Source organism: Panthera uncia, assembly GCF_023721935.1.
Source record: "Panthera uncia isolate 11264 chromosome B3 unlocalized genomic scaffold, Puncia_PCG_1.0 HiC_scaffold_1, whole genome shotgun sequence".
NCBI classification, from domain to species: Eukaryota; Metazoa; Chordata; class Mammalia; order Carnivora; family Felidae; genus Panthera; species Panthera uncia.
The window spans coordinates 39481487-39507378 of NW_026057582.1; the positions used below are offsets into that span (position 1 = coordinate 39481487).

The 25892-nt window shown below is 34.1% G+C and overlaps 1 protein-coding gene and 1 long non-coding RNA gene across 7 annotated transcripts in view; one reads left to right on the forward strand and one right to left on the reverse strand.

The window, feature by feature from the left end:
• Positions 1-10242: 10242 nt before the first annotated feature.
• Positions 10243-25655, forward strand: LOC125908750 (uncharacterized). The gene is made up of 3 exons (XR_007453424.1): positions 10243-10383; positions 13136-13297; positions 25477-25655. It is a non-coding gene; the product is annotated as an uncharacterized LOC125908750 (long non-coding RNA).
• The window catches only part of LRRC9 (leucine rich repeat containing 9), a 141077-nt gene continuing 130509 nt past the window's right edge, over positions 15325-25892 (reverse strand). For 3 of the 6 annotated variants that reach the window (XM_049611502.1, XM_049611498.1, XM_049611499.1), the window contains 3 exons: positions 25126-25270; positions 23529-23697; positions 15326-15579 (listed from right to left, as the gene is read on the reverse strand). In XM_049611502.1, coding sequence (XP_049467459.1) covers positions 15522-15579; positions 23529-23697; positions 25126-25270 — 372 coding nt within the window. In that variant the 3' untranslated portion in view covers positions 15326-15521. Of the gene's footprint in view, positions 15580-23236; positions 23698-25125; positions 25271-25892 lie in introns of those variants that run through there. The other 3 variants (XM_049611501.1, XM_049611503.1, XM_049611500.1) reach the window with 2 other exon arrangements.

Below are 25892 nucleotides of genomic sequence, written 5' to 3' on the forward strand. Positions count from 1 at the left end.
ATTCGATCAGAATATTTTTGTTGTTGTGATACCTGCTGTAGATATTTGGTTGTTAATTTTTTCTTTTTTCCAATGTGTTGGTTACTTTGCCCTTAGAATAAAATGGGTAAAGCTTATGGTACAAGGCCTTTGGTTACTAGTGTATAAAAAGTAGTCGTTCAACATTTACTGAAGTAGTGGATGTTGTTTGCCAGGAATCACACCTATTGCTGCAGATTCAAAGTCAAATAACACATGGATTCTATCCTCAAGGAATTTACTGAAATATAATGAGAGACTAACAAGGACATCAGTAATACTGAGTGTGTGATAAACAAATAGGCACTGGGGCCATAAAATAAGTACAAGTTAGCTGGATAAAGATCTGGGAAAGGAGGTATTTCAGGCAGGAGAGCACCATTCATTCAGTTAACAAATATTTAGAGCATAAGTCAGGTACCTATGGACCCTATTTAATCTTAACCGTATGAGATAGCTTATTATTCTCATTTCAAATATAAGGAATCTGAGCTGCAGAAAAGTAAAATAAATGAGATTTAGAATTGAGCGTTTATCTGTATGTCTTCAAGATCCTTTTTTTGTTTTGTTTAAACAAAAAATCCGTGTTTTTGTTTTGTTTTTTTTCTGTTAACCCTGCTGACTGATATACAAGGAAACATTACCAAAAATCTGGACCTGCTTCTTCAGCCAGAGAAAATGTTTGCCCAGTCATTATCACGGCATACCCGTTTTTGTGTAATGGTAATGCTCATTTTCAAGTTACTCCTCTTGCCATAAAGTAAAACAGACAAACCTAAAATCATAAAAGCCTCACTCTGCTCCATTGCTCACAGGTCATTGACCAGAGGACTCTGAAAATAATGTAGAACTGCAGCAACACAGGGTAAGATGATTTAAAGTGGAGAAGTGGCTGCAGAGAATTTGAAAGTTGCGCTTCCAGGGCAAGGCAATAGAACAGCTAAGATTTGGTAAAGGATTGGATCACGGTGGGGATGGTTGGGGGAGTTAAGGAGACCAAAGAAAAAAGATGAGCCTAACCTTCAAGCTGTGTGACCACAAAGTTTGAGGAACCCTAAAGTAAGCATAAGAGGAATAGGTTTGAGGGTGAAAGAAAGATAATCCACTTTGAGGCGTTACGTGTTTTAAGGACTTGGGGGATATGTCCAGTTGCAAATATAGGATTGGACCTTGGGAAACAGGTCAAGACATAGAGATTTAGGAGTATTCTACATAAAGAAAGTTATTTGAGGGGTGCCTGGGTGACTCGGTTGAGCATCTGATTCTTGATCTCAGCTGGGGTCTTGATCTCAGGATCCTGAGTTTAAGCCCTGTGTGAGGCTCTGCAATGGGCGTGAAGCATATTAAAAAAAAAAAGTTATTTGGAAGCATGAGATTTGAAAAAGAATGCCAAGGTTTGGGTATTACTGAACGTGAAGAAAACCATCAGGAGAGAAAAAAAGGATTATAAAATGAGATGATGTATTTCTTGCATGGCTCATTTCATCTAATTTCTTTATGTCACAAAACATGATATGCATCTCAATGTGTATGAAGACCATGTGAATGGGCATGTGGCGGGTAGCAATTGTAGTGTGTTTACAGGCATATGGGTTGGGTGACGTTGAGTTATGAGGCTATTAAAGATAAGGAGTAGGGTATTATTGTAAGTGAAATAAGTCAGAAAGAAAAATACCACATTCTTCCACTTATATGTGAAATCTAAAAAAAAAACAAAAAGCAGAAACAGACTGATAAATACAGAAAACAAATTGATGGTTGCCAGAGTGGAAGGGGATAGTGGCATGGATAAAATGGGTGAACAAGAGAGATTCAGGCTTCCATTTATGGAATGAATAAGTGGCAGGGATGAAAAGCACAGCATAGGGAATATAGTCAATGGTATTGTAATAGGGTAGTATGGTGACAGATGGTAGCTGCACTTGCAGTTGGCATACTGTAACTTTTGAGCTTGTCCAGCCTCTGTGTTGTACACCTGAAACTAATGTAACATTGTTATATCAACTATACTTCAATAAAATTAATTAAAGACAAGGAGTGACTAATTGTTAACTTTAAAGTTTAATATTGAAACTTCCTTTAACATAGAAAAAAATTTCATACTAGGTAAACGTTCATAATTAGGACCATAAAATAAATAATGTATACTGTAATCATAGCTTTGCCATTAATTGGTTTTAAACTTTGTTGTAAATTACAATATATTCTAAATGATAATTCTGAAAAATGTATATTAATTTCTGATGAGTGTACAGTGGGAAGGATAGAATTTCTCAGATTATGGTTTTAAGAATTTTTAAGGGGTTTTAAGAATTTTAAGGTTTTAAGAATTTTTAAGAACTGAACCTGGGTGGTTCAGTTGGTTAAACGTCTGACTTTTGATTTTGGCTCAGGTCATGATCTCATAGTCCTGAGATTAAGCCCTGCTTTGGGCTCCATGCTCAGCATGGAGCCTGCTTAAGATTCTCTCCCCACCCCCTCTTGCCCCTCCCCTGCTAGCTTGCTCACTCTCACTCTCTCAAAAAAAAAAAAAAAAAAGAATTAAAAATTTTTCATATAGTTCTTAAATTTCATTATTTCATATCACTAATTTCACAGATTAAAATTTTAATTTCAGGAGTGTTTAAATTAATATTACTTGAGAAAGTTGTCACCACTGGAAACTTCTTTTAGGTATTTGTTTGAAAAGAGCACAGTAGAATTTTTGGTAGACTGAAAATCACTAAATTGGAATATTTAAAAGGCTAGAGTTTCATTTTTTAATTACGTTAAATTTCATAAGAGTTTGTGAATATAGCTATCACTGAAAGATCAAACTCTATGTAAATATCCATATGCGCATTCATTTGACTCTTTACTAAAAATTAAGGTACACATAGATCTCAATTACTTACAATGATTTCCCTTTATATTTTGGTACACATAAATAAGAGCTGACTGTGCAGATTTCATAGTGTTTATTCCCAGTGTCCTACACTAAGATTGGAACATAAATTAACCTCTTCTATTGACACTGTTATCAAGGATATGTCTTAATACTCATTTCGAAAGCTAAAGCTGAAGTTTTTAGATGTCCTTTTCCTGGCATTTGCCTGCTAACTCATTTATTTGTAAATGTACCAACTGTTTAGGATCATGTGAACATTATCTTCACTTTCCTGTAGAATGAACATATAAGGAAGTGCAACGAACAAGTTGCCTTATAAAATTTTGGTTGAAATTGTAATTGAATGTGTGTGGAGTGGGGTGGAAAGGGAGTTAGTATAATTCGTCTGAAGGTAGAGGAAAGTTTATATGCCTTCTCACAATCTTTCCAGACTCATGATGATATTATTGCTATTGAATGGAAAAGTCCACACTGGTTAGAGTTACTTCCTACAGCTTAAATTGTGATGCCCTCTTTAGGTTAATATATTTAAAAATATGAAAACTAGAGGTTACTCACAGATAAATATTTATAGGAAATGAAACCACAGTTTGGAAAAAAAAAAAACACCACCAAAAAAAAAAAAAAAACACACAAACAAAAAAAAAAAATAAAAACCTTGTACATAAACTAAGTATCAACGACAAAAGGTATACATAAAATATAAATAACAACAACAACAATAACCAGTTTTGGTGGGATAGTAGATTGGAGATACACTTTGAAATTTTGCTTGGCTCTGCAGTTGCCTTTAACAGAAATTTCATGTCTAGAAATATATTTAACAGTTATCCCACCTTTACAGATTTCTCACCTAAGTATGCAGCAATATTTGTACAAAGATGTACTTAGAACGTTTGTAATAGCAAAATACAAAACAGTCTTCAATGGGGAACAGGTTAAATAAATTAGGTTAAAAAGGAGGTATATCTACATGTATTGCTATGCAGACATGTCTAACTTAAGTAAAACATTTAAAAATTATAGTTTGTATAATTCAAAAATTATAGTATGATCTTACGTTAAACCTAGATGTATGCATGAGCATGCTTTGTATAAGTGTATTTTTGAAGGCTACCTGAGGAACTATGATAGAAGTTAAGGTTAATTTGGGGTTTGATGGGAAGGGGAACTTTTTATATTACTCTTTTGTGCTGTTAATATATTTTCAACAATACATATTGTTTTTTATAATACTTAAATATAAAATTATGTACAAAATTAAATTGACAGTAAAAAAATATCTCTATACCCCCCCCCCCCAGAAGAAAACCCACCAAGCTACCATATAAACAAGAAAAGTGGCATAGTGGGTTTTTGTTTTTATACTAGTTCCTTTATCTAGAAACTAATTGGAATATGTAGTTACTAGTTTCTATGAGTAAGTGGTTACAGTATTGATGCTTTCACAGGGAGAGAAATGTTATATTTATTTTTAAATGTTATATTTCAGTTGAAAATTACAATAAGTTATTTGGCATATTGGTAAATTTTGAGCTCTGGTAATCAGAGACTGCTTAGAATCTGGACCACTTCAGTGATATATCTGTAGGAATCCTTTACGTGAGTTTATTTTATAGTAAATTAGAGCCTTTGCTGAATTTATATATACATTATCAAGATTATTAGAATTTCTTTGTATGTTGCATATAAAATTTTAATTTTTAGTATATGTGTAAAGTATACATGTATTTTTACAGATATGTGTATATGTAAAATACTTGCATCTATACAAAGTGTATGTTATATATAATATGTAAAATAAAATATATGGGAATGTTATTTTATTGAACTGGCAATAACTAAATGTTAACGGAAGAAATTTTCATATCTGGCTCATCTTTAACAATATAATTTTAAAGTACAGCAGTTTTTAATAAAACGTATGCCAGTAATTAATTTTTTTTTACCAGAGCTGCATTTTATGCTTTTAGTCTCAATGAAAACCAATGTACAGAAACAAATGTTAGAATAATTATCAGTCTTCAAAGTTAAAATTCTGTTACATATGAACTTCAAGCCAAATATTGGATTCACATTTTTACATAGAAATTTTCCTCCTAAAATACTTTGTAATTAGTGGAAAATGTAACCAGAAAGAGCAGCATGCAAGAAAGAGATGCATTAACTTGTGGAAGCAACCATCTATTAAGAAACAAACAGGAGAGATGGGTTGGGGATGGGTTAAATAGGTGATGGTGATTAAGGAGGGCACTTGTGATGAGTACTGAATGTGTTAAGTGTTGAATCACTAAATTGTACACCTGAAATGAATGTTACCCTGTATGTTAACTGGTATTAATAAAAACTTAAAGAAACTATGGATCATTTTTATTTGTGGTTTTTATATAAAACTAGCCTATGGATTTTTTTCCCTGTAAGTCGTTTCCCATATAACTTTTTCTCTTGGCAAAAATAATGAATAAAATTTTAGAGACAAGCTTTTTTATTAAGGGCACATATGACCTAACACGTGTAATAAAACCAAAAAAAAAACCTCATGTTCTATGTTGAAAAAATCAAATGAAAATATTTTTATTCTGAATTGCTCAATTAGCTTAGAGGCATACACTTTTAATTGCACAATTTAGTCAGTATCCCTGTGCAACTTGTTCTTCTATCATTTGCACGCCTAAATATACTCTGGTCTAGAACACTGGACCGTGAAATCCTAAAAGTTACACTTACTCTATGAAAAGACTTCTTTTTAAATCTGTGTCTCTTTTCCCCAACATTTTCTTTAAAAATATACATCCTAAACATATGTACCTGAATGTGATGTGGAATCCTTCAGGAAGAATTTTTATCCTTTTTCTTCTGGAGCACATAGTGAATATTTGCCTCATGAGAAAGTGAACAAGGAGAGCCCTAAGCTAATTTCCTTTCCTTTTGATTATAGCACGAATATCCCATCCATTACTATCTCCTCTCAAAATGACTCATTCTGTTCAGAAACAAAAGCAATGCTACCTGAGAACATTCTGAAATATTTTGTCCTCTTTTCATAATCCCTATTTACTAGACTCTGCAAATATTTTCTTCACCTCATCAAATTTTAACTCAATAAGTGATATCTTCCTTCTTGGATGAATGGACATGGGAACTTCAGATTACAGTAGTGGAAATTTAAAAAAACAGTGCTTTTTAGTGTGAAGGAAATTCATGCAAATTTTTAATGTGTATAAGTTTTCTAAGTAACCACACATTAAGTATGAGAATGGACTTTATTATTAAGCAGGACTTAACAAAACATGATTATCATTGGAAAACTAAATTCTGCTGACTTTAGTATTGACCACTTTTCCTGGGACAGTGATTTATGTCAGTGTTAACATTAGGTAATTTGTCACTTTAATCAGAATTCATTAACAATTTACTTTTTGAGGGCTCTGTCTTTAAGGTCAATTAAATAAAAATGTTAAAGCCAGTGTAGTTAAGATTTCTGCTACCTAATAGTCACGTTATTTTATGTTCAGCCTCTTTGATTAAAAGTAATGGTCAAAGATGTTAAAGCCCTGGAAGGTGATTTTGAAGATGGAGAAGTGCTGGAGCTACCCAGGCAGCAATCAGAAACAATTAGGAAAAATGTACCAAATGCTTCATTCTTTCTCTAGGCTGCATGACAAATTACATTTAATATTTCAGGCTTGTTGCATTTTAAAATAAGGCCTCCAACACGAAGCAATTTTCAAGACAACTCCAATCAAAAGATATTGCTTAAAATTTTCCTATTGCCATAGAAATGAAAAGAGTGATTGTCTATGTTGATTAACTTGAAGATTGCTTTGGGAAGAATTTGACAGTTTTGTAACATTCCCATTATAATTTACAACCTGTGAAGAATTGAATACTACACTGAATATCAGGATACTTTGTCTTCCTTTTTATCTGATAATTTTATTCTAGTACTTTAACATGAAGAGGATGTCCTTTTAATGTGTATTTTAATGCATATATAATTTACGTTTACCATGTTCTTTAAAATCCTCAATTAGATTAAACAAAATAAATGTATAGCATAATATATATATATTTATATACAAAAAATATTGATTCCTACTGTGCAAAATTTTATACAAAGATGGAAAGGAAACATTATTTAATGTCAAAGAACCCATGGTTTAATGGATAGAAATTCACAAGAAAAATGAACAAAATAAGATAAAACTTAGAGTCAATTACATTTTGGTTTGGAGTTGAGGATGGCTGATACTATTTTGTTTGCTGATCCATAAATGCTAAGTAAAGGTTTAATCTACCCAATACTACAAAAGATGGCAAGTTAGGAAAGTGATCCCACAATACTATTTTATGTTTAGAATGAAAGATTATAATTGAGTGAAATTACATTACACTTGGCAATGGATAGGAACATGTTTAAATACCAAGAAAGACCTTTATGCTGGCATGATTCATTTTTTATGAACCTTCTGATTTGCAAGCCAAATTTTTCATTGCTTTAAAATAGTTTAACCCCATCTAAAATGCACTGTCTGTCATAAATTAGCAACCAAATAAGATTAGGTAATGGTGAAGATTCAGTTAAATGCCATTCTTATTTATTCATTCATGAGTTCAATTGGTAAACACGTATTGTGTGTTTACTAGGTGATAGCTTGTTAGAGAATTAGAGATGCATGGAAAGATAACTACCTCCTGTCAAGGGTCATTTTGGTGAGATTGCTAGGGTAATAGAAACCGTTATGACCCCTTTGGAAATAAATGTAGTAATATTTGTCACAACTCTATAAAAACATGTAAACTTTTTAACTGATTAATACCTTCCTACAGAAAGTATTCCTCAGAAGTAAAAGGACTTATGAACATATGTTGTTTATTGCATACTTTTAATGACATAAAATTGGAAGCAACTTAAATGTTCAAATGTCTAATGATTAAGAGAAAAATAGTATTTCCCTTTGGTTGAATATAATACAGGCATTAAAATGATATTTTTGGGCTTTGTAATATGGAAAATGCTCAAGATGTAGAATGCAGAAAAAATAAAAAATTGTATAAAGTATTACAGTTCTGTGAGATATACAAATGAGAAGACTTAGATTTTAGAAAATGATAGCTGTATTAGCATGGTTAGATGATCGTTTCAATGTTTTTGAAACATTTAAAAATAATAAAACATTTCAATGTATAGAAGTAGTTCTCAATTGGAACCCTTGTGCATTATTTGTAGGAATATAAAATGGTGCAGCTGTTGTGAAAAATGGTGTGGCGGTTACTCAAAAAAATTAAACATAGAATTACCATAAAATCCAGAAATTCTACTTCTGGGTATATTCCCCATGATGTGAAAGCAGGGATGGAAGAGATATTTGTACACTGATTTTCATAGCAGCATTATTTACAATAGCAGCATTATTCCATTAAAGGTGGCAGCAAACCAAGTGTCCATTGATGGATGAATGGATAAGCAAAATGTGGTATGTACATACAATGGAATATTACTGAGCCTTGGGAGGAAATTCTGATACATGCTACAACATGGGTGGACTTTGAAGACATAATGCGAAGTGAAATAAACCAGTCACAAAAAGACAAATACTGTATGGTTCTATCTATAGGAGAGTAATTATAGAGACAGAAAGTAAAGTGGCTGTTGCCAGGCTGTTGCCTTAGAAAAGGAGGAATGGGGAAGTTATTGTTTAATGGGTACAGAGTATCAGTTTTGGAAGGTGAAAATCTGGAGATAGATAGTGGTGATAGTTACACAATACTGTGAATATTTTTAATGCCATTGATCCTGTACAATTAAAAATGGTTCATATGGTAAATTTTATGTGTATTTCACAATTCAAAAAAATAAAAGATTAAGATGGTAAATTTTATGTTCTGTATATTTTATTACATAATAAAAAAATTTTAAGTGGTTGCAGCTATGGATTGATTACTAGATATACATCAAAAGTTGAAAGAAGAGTTAGTGAATAGATTTAAAAGTACACTACAGTGAAAAAATGAAATACATAAGGCAATTGGAAAAAGAATTTTAAGATGGGTATCCTCAAATTATATGGCATTATGCTTGAATGTATGATTTGAAATTTATTCTACTTTTCATGCTTTTCTAAGCTCATGTATGTTGGCAGTAGCAAAAAAATGTAACTGTCAGACTGAAATGAACTCTTAATGTTCAATCACAGTTTTAGAGATGCTGTGTTAGAGGTGAGAAACCAGAGTTTCCAGAGAAGTTAGGATTTTATAGATATATAATGATAAATCTGACAATGGATCCTTTGACTTTTATTATGACATTATTTAAGCTTTATACCACCTGATGCAGGCCAGATTCTAATTTTTAAAATAATTAACCTTATTAAGAGAATTAACCTTATGAAACATTTATTTCCTATTTTTTAAAATTATTAAAAAATGTTTATTCAATTTTGAGAGACAGAGACAGAGACAGAGCACAAGTGAGGGTGGTGCAGAGAGAGAGGGAAACACAGAATCCGAAGCAGGCTCCAGGCTCTGAGCTGTCAGCACAGAGCCTGACATGGGGCTCAAACTCACGAACCGTGAGATCATGACCTGAGCCGAAGTCAGACACTTAACCAACTGAGCCACCCAGGCACCCCTCTTACTTCTTTCCTATTAAGAAATTCTCGTATCAAACATGGATTTGATGGTATGACTTTAATCTAGGAATTTTACTCCTGCTTTTGACTTTCTCAAGCAATTAACAGCTTTTCTTTCCCCAGGCCATAGTTCCTTTGATTCTAAGAGGAGTTGCATTTTCTTTACTTTTAAAACTAATCTGTTTTATGAATTGATGACCCAATATCCTTCCTACTCCTGCTGTGGGAAGTGGGGATACTGTATTTCTTCATTACTCTTTGTTAGAACTCAAAACAGAAAGTATATTTCTTCTAGATCTTATGCATTACACTATGTCAGAATACTTTGGGTTGCAAATGACAGAACTTGAACTCCCCAAAAGATGTATTAGCTCACATAACTGAGAAGTTCAAGAGTAGATCTTAAGACTGCATTAAAAAAAAAAAAAGCACCCAGAGGCTCAAAGACCACTATTAGGACTTTCTCCACTCTTGGTTTGCATTGCTTTATTCTTCAAAGAGAGTCTTTCCTAGGGGCAGAAGGCAAATGCTTTCAGAGGCTTCATACTCACACATCCTTCCAGTTAAGAAGAACAAACTGAGGGTTTATGGGGGGTGGGAGGGAGGGGTGGGTGGGTGATGGGTATTGAGGGCACCTGTTGGGATGAGCACTGGGTGCTGTATGGAAACTAATTTGACAATAAATTTCATAAAAAAAAAAAAAAAGAATTGCAGTTGAAGAAAGAAATCACTCTGCCAATGTCCATGTCTCAACTTCAGGTCCTGTGTGCCTACCCCTGTCATTGGCAGCCCCCACACTAACATAGAGTTGAGGAAGAGTTTCCCAAAGGAATCTGAAGAAAGAAGGTAGGAAATTACCTACCTTACAAAATAACAAACTCCCATAGTTTACCCACCTTCTAGTGAAGCCACTTTTTAAAAACTTCTAGATAAACATCAATATTTCTGTTCAACTCCATTAAAATAGTTTAGGGGTGCCTGGGTGGCTTGGGTTAAGCATCTGGCTCTTGATTGTGGCTCAAGTCATGATCTCATGGTTGTGAGATCACTGCTTTGGGCTCCCAGCTGAGTGTGGAGCCTGCTTGGGATTCTCTCTCCCTCCCTCTCTCTCTGCCCCTCTCCTACTCATGCTGTCTCTTCCTCAAAATAAATAAAATACAATACAAAAACATAAAATAGTTTAAATCATTTCATGTACTGCATATTTGTCATCTTTCAGCTGCCCACTCTGTTTTATTTTTGAGAAAGCGAGAGTGAGAGTGGAGGAGGGGCAAAGGGAAAGAGAGAGAGAGAAAAAAAGAGAGTGAGAGAGAAAGAATCTTAAACAGTCTCCATAGCCAGCCAAAGCCTAAACACAGGGCTCAGTCTCACGACCAAGTGCCAGAAGCTTAACCAACTGAGCTGCCCAACATTCGAATCCTTTTCTTTTGTTTGCCACTGTGGAAGCATCAGTGGGCAGGCCACAACTCTCACGGAAAGGTGAAAAATACCAATGCTTATTTTAAACTCTCCTAATTAAGGTTTTGGCAGGCAGTGTACGTTTGGCCATCTTCTTGGGGCTTTCAATGTAATCATGGGCAGTGAAGCAGTAGGAAGAGTTAGAATCCATTCTAATGGCAGCAGGAACATCCAAGGCCCAGTAACACTGAGGTAGCAGCAGGGCATTGGTACCCTAATTTATTCCAATGTCATGACAACACCTGTGATTTTAACCACTCAGCTCTCCATGGAGCTCATTCTGTGAGCCTGGATTTCTAGCCTTCCTGTTGATTGTGTGAGCTGTTCACATTGGTGATTACTGTTAACTAATCTACAGACGTTATCAGATTTCACTAGTTTTCCCACTCATGTACTTTTCCTGGTCCAAGATCCAATTCAGAATCCCCATATTACACTTAGTTGTCATGTCTCCTTAGTTTTCTCCAATCTACGGCAATTTCTCAGTTTTCATTATTCAATGCCCTTGACCTTTTTATTTGTATTTTTTTTTAAGTTTATTTATTTTGAGAGAGACAGAGAGCATGAGAAGGGGAGGGGGAGAGAGAGAGGGAGAGAGAGAATTCCAGGCAGGTTCTGCATTGTCAGCTTGGAGCCAGAAGTGGGGCTTGAACCCATGAACCGTGAGATCATGACCTGAGCTGAAATTGAGAATTGGATGCTTAACCCACTAAGCCACCCAGGTGCCCCTCAATGCCCTGACCTTTTTAAAAAGTCATTGGCCTGTTACATGTAGAATGTCCCTTAGTTTCAGTTTTTCTGGTATTTTTTCATGATCAGATTATGTATTTTTGGTGAGATTATCACAGAACTGATGTGCTCTTATCAGTGCATTACATCAGGGTATTGATATATTTTATTGGTGACATTAAATTTGATCACTTAAAGTGGTGTTTACCAGGTTTTTCTACTGCAAAGTTACAATTGTTCTATTTGTGGTTAAAAAGTATCTTGTGGGGCAATTCTTAGAGGCCATTCTAATATGCTGCTTATACACTGCTTATACTGACATCTGTTAGTTTTATCTAGAGATGATTTATCTAGTATTCTTTACATGTTCCAGTGTGTTTTTTCCACACCCCCAAGCAATTCTCCCAATTCTCAGTCAACCAACTAGGTGTTTCACAAATTTAACTCAGTTTTGACACTGTCTTTCTGGAGATAGCTTCAGATCCCACAGGTTGAGAGCTCAATCTCACAAGCCTGAAGTTCAGGTTGGTACCTGTGCTTTTGACTCTTTGGCTATAAATTGGAGGTTCCCACAGCCCACTCCTCAGATTTGACTAATTTGCTCAGGTAGCTCACAGAACTCAGAGAAACATTTACTTGCGTTTACCAGCTTCTTATAAAAGATATTATGAAGATAGAGACGAAGAAGAGGTACACAGAGCAAGGTCCAAAAGTGTCCCTAGTATAGGATCTTCTGTCCCTGTGGAACTGGGTGTGCCAACCATCCTGCCATGTGGGTTTAACAACCTCAAAGCTCATCAAGCCCTCACTGAAGAGTTGTTCTAGATCTCTACTCTCCAGCTTTCACCCTGCTTCGCCTTCCCAGAGGTTGTAAGTGGGGTTGAAAGTCCCAACCCTCTAATCACTTGGTTTTTCTGATGATCAGTTCCATCCAGATGCTTTCTAGGAGCCCCACCCTGGGTCACCTCATTAGCATAAACTCGGATGTGCTCTAAAGGGGTTCCTTACGAATGACAAAAGATACTCATATCACTCAGGAAATTCCAAGAGTTTTTGGAGTGTTGTGTCAGAAACCAGGGAGAAAGATCGAATATATTTCTTCTTATACCACAGTTTATTGAGTGCAGGAGACAATTATGTACTCTGAGTAGAAACAAAGATTTTGTGAAGGTGAACCTGATTAGAAATTCTTTTCATCAGTAAGTTAAAGATATGGCTGAGATGTTTGCAAAAGTCACAGGAAAAATTGTGTGCAAATGTTAAATTATTTGTGGCATTTTCTACTGCTGCTGAGAAGAGCATAGATGTACAATCCAGTTATCTCTATTTGTGGGGTCAGTATGATTCTTGATGGGAGCAAGGAACTTCTGTGTTGACTCTTACTTCTAATCCCACTTTTCTCTTTGTGCAGAGTAAACCTGGGCCCACAGCAAAGGATGGGGAAAGCTATGTAAACAAGGAGCTACAATTCCTTCAATCCCCAGCCATCTTACACTTGACAGGAAGATAATAAGCAACTACATTTTCTCCATGCAAAAACCCTTCCAGGTTGTGAGTGCCATAAATATAACGGGTAAGTTAGTATGGATACATAGCACTTAATTACCTTAACTGATTAAAAAGAGTACAAACCACTCTCAAACAACATCCCTAGACGTCTTCCCAAGGTAGAGCTAGCCAGACCGTGAGTTACTTTGCCTGTGATTGTCATGCACTTCATGTGCATGAGTTTGGTGTTTTGTTTTTGTTTTCATTATAATACCACTTTCATTGGTGAGGTTCCCATTGCCAGGACAACTAAGAGTAGTCATGAGGTTAATCTTTACCAAAACCATAGTCCTTGGCAGGTAGTATCCTTAATTTTCTTACTCCTTGGGTTGAAAAAATGCAAAACACTCTTTACTTCTCTTGGATCTCCTATTTTGTCTAACTTTCCTCAAAAGTTTCTATGTATATACTTCTTGAATTTACTAATCAAACTCATTTTATTGCTACTAGCTTTGATAAAAAACAATCTTTAATACACTACGTTCCCTTTAGATTAATAGAACTTTACTCAGTGTTTTGGACAGTAAAGTAGCACATAAATTATTTTTGTGTTTGGGAAAGACATGAAAATCTTCAGGTAGGAACTTCTAGATTAAGATAGGCAAATGAATCACTGTCCCCCAATTTCTAACATAATAATCAACAACTACAACAACAGGAATAATAAAAAAAAAAATCACCATCAGCAACTACAGAGAAGGGCCATTAGCTTCAAACACTGGCCGCCAATAAAAGAAAGAGAAAAATTCTGAGCATAGCATAGAGCAATAGTTAGTAAGATTTAATAATAAAGAAAAATAATTCTTTAGGCTTTCAGCCCCAAATAGAAAATTACCTACAATCGAGGGGGAAACTCTACAGTACAGGTGGGGGTGGAATAGAACTGAGAACTTAATGAACCAGATCCACAATACCATAGGTTGTTGTGCTGCACAATATGTTTGGTGCTTAGTCAACCACGGTTTTGTAGAGAGTTTTTTCAACCAGGAAAATTGATTTGTGCAAATCATCCACAAAATTCTTGGCTCAGATCACTAGTGAAGATTGCTTTAAGGACAGCCTTTTGGGCCGATACTACATCTAAATGCTCTGAAAATTTCTCTGGAAAAACATTCCCTAGTAGTTACTCAGACATATTGTTTACTTTACTCAATCCTAGAGAAATTTTATCTTTGCAAGTTTGATAAGAAGTAATCTAACCCCCTTACTTAGGCTAAAATTTATTTCCAGAAAAGCAAGTGGTGGCCAGCATGACACTTCTAACAATGGGGAGTTAAAGACTAGATTGCAATGTTTACATGATTTCAAACTTTATGAACATGAAATAATTGTGCAGTTTTCCCAATTTTGATAATGAGAATGAATTGTTATAAATGGAATTTAGTGAATTGAAAAGTAAAGTTTCATTGAAATACCAGAATTTTATAGACATTGCAGGAGTAGTATGTAAAAACTGCAAAGATTTTATCCATAATTAGTTCCTATGTTTGTGAACACATTTTTTTTTTTTGCCACAATACTAATTAAAAAATGTAGTTCCTAGAATTCAAGTCTATATTTCATGCTGCACATCACAACTCCAGCCTTACATTAACATCTTGCTGTAGGGGCGCCTGGGTGATTCAGTCGGTTGAGCATCCGACTCTTGATTTTGGCTCAGGATCATGTTCCCAGGGTCATGGGATCAAGCCCTGCATTGGGCTCTGTGCTGAGTGTGCTGAATCCCCTCCTTGGGATTCTCTCTCTCTCTCTCTCTCTCCCTGGCTCATACACATGCAATCTCTCTCTCTAAAATAAAAAACAACAACAAAAAACACATCTTTCTGTGGAAGAAAAAGGTGTCAGGTGTCAGTTTCAAACCAGATGAGTAATCATAAAAGACCAGCATTGGTGATACATTACAAATCTGCAACAGCCTCAGGCCTGAAGTGTAAGAGGTGGGAGTTTGTGAGAATCCAGAAAGTTTTAGGAGAGCGCAAGAGGAGCTGGGGCCCTTGTAAAGGAATACAGTTACTACTAAAGCCTAAATTTTATTCATTCTTACTCTCTTTGATATACTGCAGTGTCTTCCATTGGCTAACCCAACTGCCAGATAGAACAAGAACCCTGGTTGATGTTGTCCATGAGTCATTCTCTAGAGTCACAAATCAGGAAAAAGGTGCAAAGTAGATATGGGAGGGCAAACAGAAACTAGCACATTTTATTTCAGTGAAAGTGCAGTTGATTATATTTCTGGCTGTGAATTTTTCTTATATCTGGTCTCCTTCATATTTGGCAGGTCCCTGAAGTCTTCTAAGTTTGTAATTCCTAGAGGAAATAATTTCATAGATCTTGGGATTGGTTCTGATATTGCTTTCTTTGTTATACTGATATGTTCAATTGAAGATTTTATAACTGTCTATAATTGAGGTTTTGGCCTCCCAGATGGTGAGGTATACATCTTTTATAAGTGCAAAAGAACAATAAGGGTATAATGTCATGAAATAGAAGTGATCTATTATGTGGGAGGACAGCTCTTTGATTTATATTACTCTTTTTGTTACTTGTGTATCCTCTATTCTTTGCTATAACATTATTCACGTGTTTACCTCTTTAATATATAGGCCATTTAGCTGTGGTAAGCTTGATCACACATGCAAATGAATAAGTGATAAATATCAAAGGAATAGTATCAGTGTTTAAAAACTTGAAACAGTTCCATGATACTAGGAACTCTTCATTGTTGAAGTCTGTTGTAGCTACCCTTTAAATCTTTGATAATGTCAGTATTGGTCAGTTAATGCTTAAGTCTAAAGAGAATAAATAAGTATTTAAAGTATGTAGTAACAAAAAAGGATGATGATTTTATAACTTAACATTCTCATAATTATTCTTTTTGAGAGTTAATAGTCCAACCTGCTCATGTTTGGACTTTAGTCTTACTTAGTTTCTATTTATAGATGTTTTAGATCTGTTTCCACAGATGTACTCCTACCTTCATTAAACATAATAATAATAGGGGCGCCTGGGTGGCGCAGTCGGTTAAGCGTCCGACTTCAGCCAGGTCACGATCTCGCGGTCCGTGAGTTCGAGCCCCGCGACGATCTCGCGGTCCGTGAGTTCGAGCCCCGCGTCAGGCTCTGGGCTAATGGCTCGGAGCCTGGAGCCTGTTTCCGATTCTGTGTCTCCCTCTCTCTCTGCCCCTCCCCCGTTCATGCTCTGTCTCTCTCTGTCCCAAAAATAAATTAAAAAAAAAAAAAAAAAACGTTGAAAAAAAAACATAATAATAATATAACATCAGACCTTGGCTATAAGCAACTTTCAAGGTAATATCCTCTGTACAAGATACATGCCACACACTTCCTTCAGCTACGTTTTTCTGAAATTGTAAATCATGCACAACCGTCGCCCAGTCAGCATAAATCATTGAAGATAAAATTTCATTTATTCTAATTACTAAATCAGGAAAGTATATCAACATATTCAGTAAAAGTTTTCCAAAAATGTAAAAATAAAACCTCTTCTGATTGACTGCTAGCTAATAAAAAATAATGTAGCCATTCAATCATTTCACAGCATTCTTGTCTATGAGTTACATGTGTTATTCTAGATTAGTTTTCTTTTTCAAGTTTTTGTACTTGCACACTTGCATCTTTGTTACTAAGTTAGTCTTTTTTGTTCTTGGAGAATGGGAAGTTTGACATACTTAGTGTGCTGTGGGCTGTAAACTATAGTATTAAATTGTTACAATTATGTGAGATCTATATGTTGTATTTTTACTTTCATGTATATGTGTATGAATATGTGGTATGTCCATGTGAAATTTATAGATGTACACTGTGTTGCTTAAAAACTCCAAAGGTGGCAATTTAAAGACTATTTCATTGCAAATAATGGCTTAATGCCTAAAACTGAACAGAGTCCTTCGCAAGGTAAATTAACCAGGGAAATATGCCAATTTTGACTTCATTTCCATCCTATTGAATGACTGCATTCATTCTCTTTAGATTTAAAGCTCTTCAATCTACTGTTCCTCAACACTCTTTATAGAATTCCAGCTTGCTTTTCACCTTTTAACAGTTTAACATAGATGGCTGGATCAAGTCCATTGTTCCAATTGTATGTAGCTTAAAAAGCTCTGCAGTATTTTACTCTTTCCATTGTATCTGGCTTCCCTGAGTGCTCTGCTCACTGCATTTTACTCCTACTCTCCCTGTTTTCTAAACCCATTTATGCCTATTCTTTCTCAAGACACTTGTTCGTCTGGGAGCTCAAATTGACTTCTCCGCATTCTGTTTCCTTAACTAAAAATGCACCATTAAGGTTGATTGAACTCTTTTAAAGCACTTCATAAAAAAAAAAAATTAAAAAAAAAGAAAGACCATAAGAAAGTAGGCTACCAGTGTTTGTAAATACCTGTTCTCAGCCAAATTGATGGGAAGAAATAAGAAATAATTGGAAACTTAAAAATGTTATTGATATATTTTTTTATAGATTAGTCTCTTTTGGTTGTTCTTTGAGAAACATACTGGCAGAACATTTTGAGGAAAGAGGGGGCATTATGTTATAATTAAAGATGGATCAAATAGTACAGCCAAACTGTTAAAGTTATCTAAAACATTTTCTAGAAAAAATGTTTTAAAATAAGCAAGTTGTAAAACATGCAGATCCCTGATTAAAATCTACAGTTTTTAAACCATATGATCTTATTTTTTTTCTATTTAAAATATAGATACTGTTACTTAAAAATAGATGTAACCATAAATGGTTTACAAAAATAGGAAGATCATCACTAACCTTTTTTTCTCTTTGTAATGTTTAAAAATGTAACTCTGCTGGTATTAAATATATTTAAACATTTGTAAGTTAATTAACAGAATTTTATTCAGAGCCTATGGGAACACTCTTATTTTAAATGATACAATATAAGGAAATATCTATTCTAATTTTAAACTTAGCATTTCAGAATCACATGTATTTTATATGGAAAATGATGATATTGATGAGTTGGCCTTTGATTTACTTAAGAGACTATATAGTTAAGGTATGGTCTAATACATGAAACATAAGTGATAAATAATGTGGTTTCAGATAATTACCACTTTCAAAGCTACGTCTGAGTTCCTTAGAATATACTATTCTATTTTGAGGTTACAGCATTTCATGTTTTGGCTATAAAATCATTCATTTTATCTTAATTATAAGGAAAAATCATCACCAAAACAAAATTTAAAGATAAAAAATGCACAGATTTGGTCTGAGAAATGTCTTTTCAGTAGTTTACAAAGTATTTTTATTCACAAATTAAAGACAAAGAATAATAAAGAATATTATAATTCATATTCTTATAAGATAAAAACTTCCAGAAATAAAATATTACTAATAAAATAACTGTGTGCTTCTTGCTGACCTAGTTCTAATAAAAGGCAGCTGTGAGCTAAAATTGCAATTTTTATACTTTTTTCTTTAAAAATATTTCAACTGAGGTGCCCGGCTGGATCAGTGGGTAGAGTATGTGACTCTTGATCTAGGGGTTGTAAGTTAGAGCCCCACGTTGGGTGTAGAGATTACTTTTAAAAAGTCTTTAAAAATATTTTATTTGTGAAGGTAAATGCAGAGAGATGAATAAGAAGAGTAGTTAAGCACTTGGAGGTCATCCAGAAGCTCTAAGTATTATAGTAAGAGGAATAAAAAAAAAACCCAGCCAGTTTCTTTCTCATAAAAAGAACTGATTTGATCAGATTCATTGAATAACCAACAGAACTTGGCCGTAAGTGCTTGCTTCTACTCTTATAGAACTGTAAATAATTTACTTCTTTTTATGTAGGTAACATTTAATTGAAGCTAAGAGCCCATAGCATGACTAACAAACAGTAAGATCTAATGTTTAAAAACATTAAACAGTTTTTATAATGTATGAAATATTATGAATAAAGAGTGAAATGGCATGTTACTTAAATGCAAGAATTATTTTAAAACTGGTCATGAGTGCCTGCAAACATACACACAGTGCATACTAAATATTCTAGGCAAAAATATGTGCATGACCATAGTTAATTTTGTGTCAACAGAGAAGTCTAGAACAATACAAAAAGAAGTAAATAATAAAGTTCTTATTGGATAATTACTTTATTATGGTCAATCTTCATATACAGAAATCAGAAGATCACTTTGACATCATCTATATTCAGTTCAGCGTTACAGGCTCCTAACCTATAAAGTGCCCTAACTTTAGTTTTCAAGGTTGTTTGTGGAAATATTTTTTAATTTAAAACAAGTCTATATTCATGCATATGACTGCATGCAAAATAAATCTGTCAGGACATTTGCTGGGGGCAAAGAACTAATTTTACTGTGGAAATTATGCATTTTCCTTAAGCTAAATATACTGGAAGAGGATGAATAGTTTATAGCTTTTACATACATTAGGGCTCTACTACTGCTGATTACATATTAGTAATAATTAAATGTCAGTTCACTTGTAGTAATTGAAAAAGTAATGAATTTGGAGTGGAAAAAAACCCTAGGATTTGGTATGATATCTACTCTTTTCCTTGAGCCAGTTTCTTTATAAATGGAGACAATAAATGTCTTATCTACTTCATAGAGTGGTATTAGGATAAACTATGTAAAATATGGGCTAGTAGTTTGTAAATTTAAAGCACTATTTGCCTGTTTTGTTGTAATGAGTTGTGAGGTATGTTACAAATAATTTGTAACTATAACTTAAAATTGCTCAGTTTGTGAATTACTTACTTAAATAATTTAGGGCAGATTTAAAGTCACTCCTAGGAGTGCCTGGGTGGTTCAATCAGTTGGGCATCATCTCAGCTCAGGTCATGATCTTGTGGTCCGTGGGTTCAAGCTCCGCATCAGGCTCTGTGCTGGCAGCTCAGAGCCTGGAGCCTGTATCTGATTCTTTGTCTCCCTCTCTCTCTCTGCCCTTCTCCCACTCCCGCTCTGTCTCTCTCAAAAATAAATAATAAAAAAAAAAATTAAAAAACATTAAAAAAATAAAGTCATTCCTACAAAAACATCTCTCATGTTCAATTACATTTTTTTGTTTTGTTGAACAGGAAAGGGATGCAGTTATAGCTATTATTTTATGAACTGTACATAACCAACAGTTTAACCTATCTAGGCATTTTCAGGGGATTATGTTGTATATCATGTCAGTGTCATCTGCCATCATGGCAGAAAAAAATTCAGAACTGTGCAAATTACCTTAGTAATGATCTTCCTCATTGCTTTTATATGAAATAATTTATCACATTTTCCCATTTTTAAAATGTTTTTATTTATTGAGAGAGAGAGAGAGAGTGCGCGCGCGTGAGTGGGGGGAGGGAGAGGGAGACAGAGAGAGGGAGACACAGAATCTGAAGCAGGCCCCAGGCTCTGAGCTATCAGCACAGAGCCCAACATGGGGTTAAACCTATGAACTGTGAGATCATGACCTGAGCTGAAGATGGACACTTAACCGACTGAGCCACCCAGGCGCCCCTATCACGTTTTAAGTTAAAATGTTCTAAAGGTTGGATCTGTGTCTATTTTCTGTATGTCGCCTAATAATGCCTAAATACATGTTAATATTTTTTAATGTTATATCAAATTATGTATTATAAATTCATTTACTTCTTTCAGGAAATTCAGATGTAATTAAAATTTTATAATAGAAATGATATCTCAAGATTTAACAATGTGTAGTACATAAAAATCAAATGATCATCTCAAGTATATTCCAAATGGATAGGAAAAATGGTTGGAGAAAATATGCTAAATGTTAAGTGGATGCTGAATAATGAGTTATGTTTTCCTGCTTTATACTTTTCTAATTCTTGTAAATTCTTTTTGTCTAATGAAAGCCAGTTGCACTTATTTTTCCCACCAGATTTATTATTTGAAAAGGCAATTTTCATTATAAAAGTAACACATATTCAGTATTTCATTTATACATTGTCATCAAAGAAAAAAAGCTGGCGATGCCAAGTTAGTAACAAAGAATGAAGAGCAGACACTCATCCAAACACTGTAAGGGAAGCAGTTGTTAAAACTAAAGGGCAAGAAAGACATCTTCTGGACATCATAAGAACTGCAGAGTTGTTTTTTAAACAAAGGATCTTATTTTCAGCTAAGAGTAACAGTTGTTTAAAAACCACACATTAAAAAGTATAAAATCAATCTGTATTGGGTTTGAAATTTTAAGCATTACATGATTAAATCATAAGCATATATAGCATTTGAAGAAGAAAAGATACAATATTGTTGCAAACACATTGGAATTAGTTTCCAAAATATCTTTAAGCCTATTTCCAGGTAGATTAAAAAATACAAATATTTTAGTAAAAATTTATTTTCATGTAAGGAACATCTAAAATAGTATGAAAACTACATGCAGTGTTGAACCAATACTTGGAAAATTTTAGTAGAATAATTCATGAATTGTAGAGCCCATTTATATCAAAATATGATTGGCAATTTAGTCATTAATTTAAAGAGCTGTATCTAATAAAACAATCAAATTCAAAACCATATTTGATTTATTTGTGATGTGCCCTAGTACTATGCAGTGTAAAATTTTAGATAAATTATTTCCAGTGAAATAAATTATTAAGGATCTCAAATTTAAAAGTGTCCACTCAGTTTGAACATATGTTCTTTTTAGCCTCAAACTGCTTGTACACTATGGGTACAATTAACACATTTTGTATTTGAAATAGTTCTTTTTTATTCTTAGAGCACGAATGCCTGGTTGCACCTGCAATTAGCCACCTTCAGGAAGTACTACTGATGCCCATAATTTGCATGTCTAAACAATTCTTAGGACAGATCTGGCTTAAGTGTACTTTTCCCCAATTTTAGTCCTAAAAAACTAGTTTGTAATTCAATGAGCAAAGCTCAACTTGCTTTAGTAATAGCTGTGTTTGGTAAGAAATGTATACTTTAGTTTTTGTTAACTTCAAACGAACAGATATTCAGCAAATAAAATATGCATATTTACTAGAATTACCTTTTCTTAGTGTCTTCATATGACAGACCACAATAAGAGTTTGTAACTAAATGCTTCCAATATCAGCACTAAATATTTGATTCTCTGGACTTTGTTTTACGCTACTTCTATCTTTTCAAATTGTAGGATATAATGGTTCATGATTTTTTTAATATAGAAATTCAAATGAAAAATTAAGATAATCATAAAGTTTAAGAGAGGTGATATTAAAGTAAAATTCAACCAGGGTGACAGAAATTATCATCATATGGAACTGAAGTGCTTCAGTAAAATAAGTAACATGATTATCTTATATATTATATTTCCACCAACACTGTCTGCTAATTTTGGTACAACTACTAAACAGAAATAGGTTTCTTAGTGTATATTCATTTCTCTTTAGGCAGTTACATTCGATTTGATCTTGGAAAGTGGCTGCCAGGAATTCTGTCAGAAATAAGATATTTATAAGTCAAATAATATGACTTATTTTCCTAATGGATCAGCTACTTTAAGGTCATTCTGCAGTAAATAATTTCTGTAATTTATATGTGTTCAATTCCAAAAAGACAGTGCAGTAGAGAAAATGATCCTATTTTTGGACATTTAAAAATCAGGTTATCCTGAGGACTGATAATAGGAAGGAAGTCAGTACATCAAGAGCCAGGCCTACACTAGATCTGCTGTTGAGTAGGTCACTAATAGATGAATTGGAGCTTGGCTCCAAAGAAGCTGGGGGACAGGTAATAACTGGAAATCTAGGCAGACAGGTGTTGAACAGAGTGGATTCTTAATGAGAATTAGCAGGTTCTTAGGCACTGAGCTGGCCTCCAGGGAGAGGGTCCAGACTGGAGGAGAGGCAAATCGGAACTACAGGAAGAGGTTTGAAGAATCAACAAAATTCTTGGTGTTTCGTGATTTCAGAGTTGAATTTATCTTGTTGTTCAAAATGTAAGTGAATCATGTTGCACATTTAGTGAGAAGTGACTTCAGAGAGAATATAATTACAAGTGTTTATTTCAGTGTTCCCTCATGTAAGCATCAGGTGAGCACTATTCTACCTTGATAGCCATTTCTAAGTCTTTTTGAATTATGAAGTAAATATACTGGACTTTGGGAAAGGTTTTGTGAATGTGGGAGAAGCCTTATGCTATCTGACAGCTTCTCCCTGCTCTCAGTAAATAAATAATAGTATCCAATAATGTTTTCTATTTTTATACATGACTAGCAAATTTGGGGAGTTTTTTTTTTTAATGATGAGAAATGATGTTAAAACACAGAATAGTTTTACCTTCCCTCATCTGGGTTGCTCTGGTACATTTGTGTAGTTGGAGATGTCATATTCTGATGTGATAAAAGAGGCGGAGAGGGATCTATTCCTCTGAGTTGCCGAAAAGCTATTTCTGCATGGATGCTCCGAGGATTATTTGTCAGAGTCCCTGCATTCTTGTTTTTTTTGTCTGAAATTAGGAATTGTGAAAGAATGAGAAGCAGTAAGTAATGAAATGAATTAAGTAATAAAGCTTGGCTGCCCTTGAGCTGAATGTATCCTGTACATATTTCATAACATGAATTTAAAATTTTAAATAAAATTATGGAATTGGAATATATTTCTAGCACTCAATGCTGCTTAAATGTCTGAGTTAGTGAATCTATTTGATTATTTCTAGGTAATTTTTAAAAATATAAATATCTAGAGCTGTGTGCTGTAATAAATGTACAGACAAAGTGACCATAATTTTTCAAAATAAAAATCGGGGCAACATAGTCAGAAGATAGGAGAGAAATTATAAGACTTTTCAAGAAAAACCTCAAATATAGTCACATACAAGTTTTGAAGACAGATCTGAGGATGTTATGGAGATGAATTCAGGAATGAACTAGTGCCAGGAAAAAAAAAAAAAGATATTGATGCCATTCCCGAAGAGGACATTGTACTGTTAAGGAGGCTAAAAATTTAGTATGTCCTATTTTACTAATAGTTATATCTATCAGACAGAAGCATAAAAATTCTCACCGTGACTAAAATCTTAAAGCCATTTAGTATGTAGAAGTATGAAAAATAAGTTAAAAAAATAACATCTTAACAAAGTAAATGATTTGGGGTTTCTTTTAACTGAGTTTCTTCTTGAAATAATCACACAGAACAATATACTGTTCTTGGTAGGCTCTTAGATCATTTTATAAATTCATGATGTTCAATTTTATTGCCACCAGTGGTCCCAAGCAAAGTGGAATGTTACAGGGAATGGAAGAGGTGAGCCCTGAGAGGAGTGGCTATCCCCACTTTCACCAACAAGATAGCCAGTGAAGATATGGAATTAGGGAATAGGTTTGATCTAAGCCTGAATTAAAATGTGTGTAATAGAAGGATACATTTCCATGCCCTGTCCTTTTAATATACTCCCTCCTTTCGAGCTGTATCTCTTGAAACTTTTCTCTAGTATTAGCTGCATGCTTTACTTGTGGTTTCAAGGATAAAATCCAATCTTCTCTTTGTACCCCAAGAATCTGTTGTCACAGATATTTTTAAACCTCTGATTTCTACTTTTAGCAGGATGTACAAGAGAATTGGTTTTAGCAGTTATACGCTATGAAAACAAAGCCTTTGAAAATACATAATTCAGAAAATAATTGTGCAAGTATCACAAAGTTCCCATTACGAGCAAATGTTTAGTTACAAAATATTAGTAGTTGAACAAAACTCCCCAAAACTATAGACTCTAAAGTCAGAATGGCCACATGAAACTTGAACAAACATGCAATTTTAGGAAATGTAAATTTAAAAATGCAATTTTAAGTAGTATTAGAAGTCAAAGTGAGATTTTTGTTTCAAATGAAGTGTTTGTTTGCTTTTACGTTCATTCTGAAACTTTTTGTCAAAATACCTTCAGCTTCAGGAGTTAAAGTGAAGTCAGATCCCAAGTAATGGCTGAATCCACTAGGCAGAATTACATTTGTTATCTTCATGGGAGGAGCTTTCACTTGGCCAAATGACCCACCATCCATTGGACAGTTGGTAACAGGAATGAGCTACATAATAAAATAAAACCAGTTAAGAATGTCTCATTTCCAAAACTCAGATCAATAGATTTAGTCCTTACTGCAAGCCCCACTTGATAATTTAAAAATTTTTAGGTCAAGAGTTATATGCCTAAACTGAGTTGGTATGAGGCAGAAACTGAAACAGTCTTTTGAACCTTTAACCTCTCTCAGAACCTTATGTTCTGTCTTTTCAGATTGTACTGTACTCATCACTAGTATGACGGCATCTCCCTCTCTCCATAGGATCTCAATGAGGAAAGTGGAGAATTAAGAAAATGAGAATTAAACTTTTTCTCCTTTGTAACATTTCTTTTTTTCTTTTTCTTCTTTTCTCTTCTCTTCTCTTCTCTTTCTTTTCTTTTCTTTTCTTTTCTTTTCTTTTCTTTTCTCTTCTCTTTTCTTTTTTACTGAGCAGGAATTTCTAGATAGTAAGCGTTATATCTTCAACATCTTTATAATCCTCATATTACCTCATCAGGTGCCTTGCAGTTAATTAGTTTTTCAAAAACAAGTAAATAAATGGAGACTAAGAAAAGCATCTTATAACAATCACTTAATGAATGTGCTAACTCTCTAAATGGTGTTTACATTTTAAGTTAGTTGAGGATTA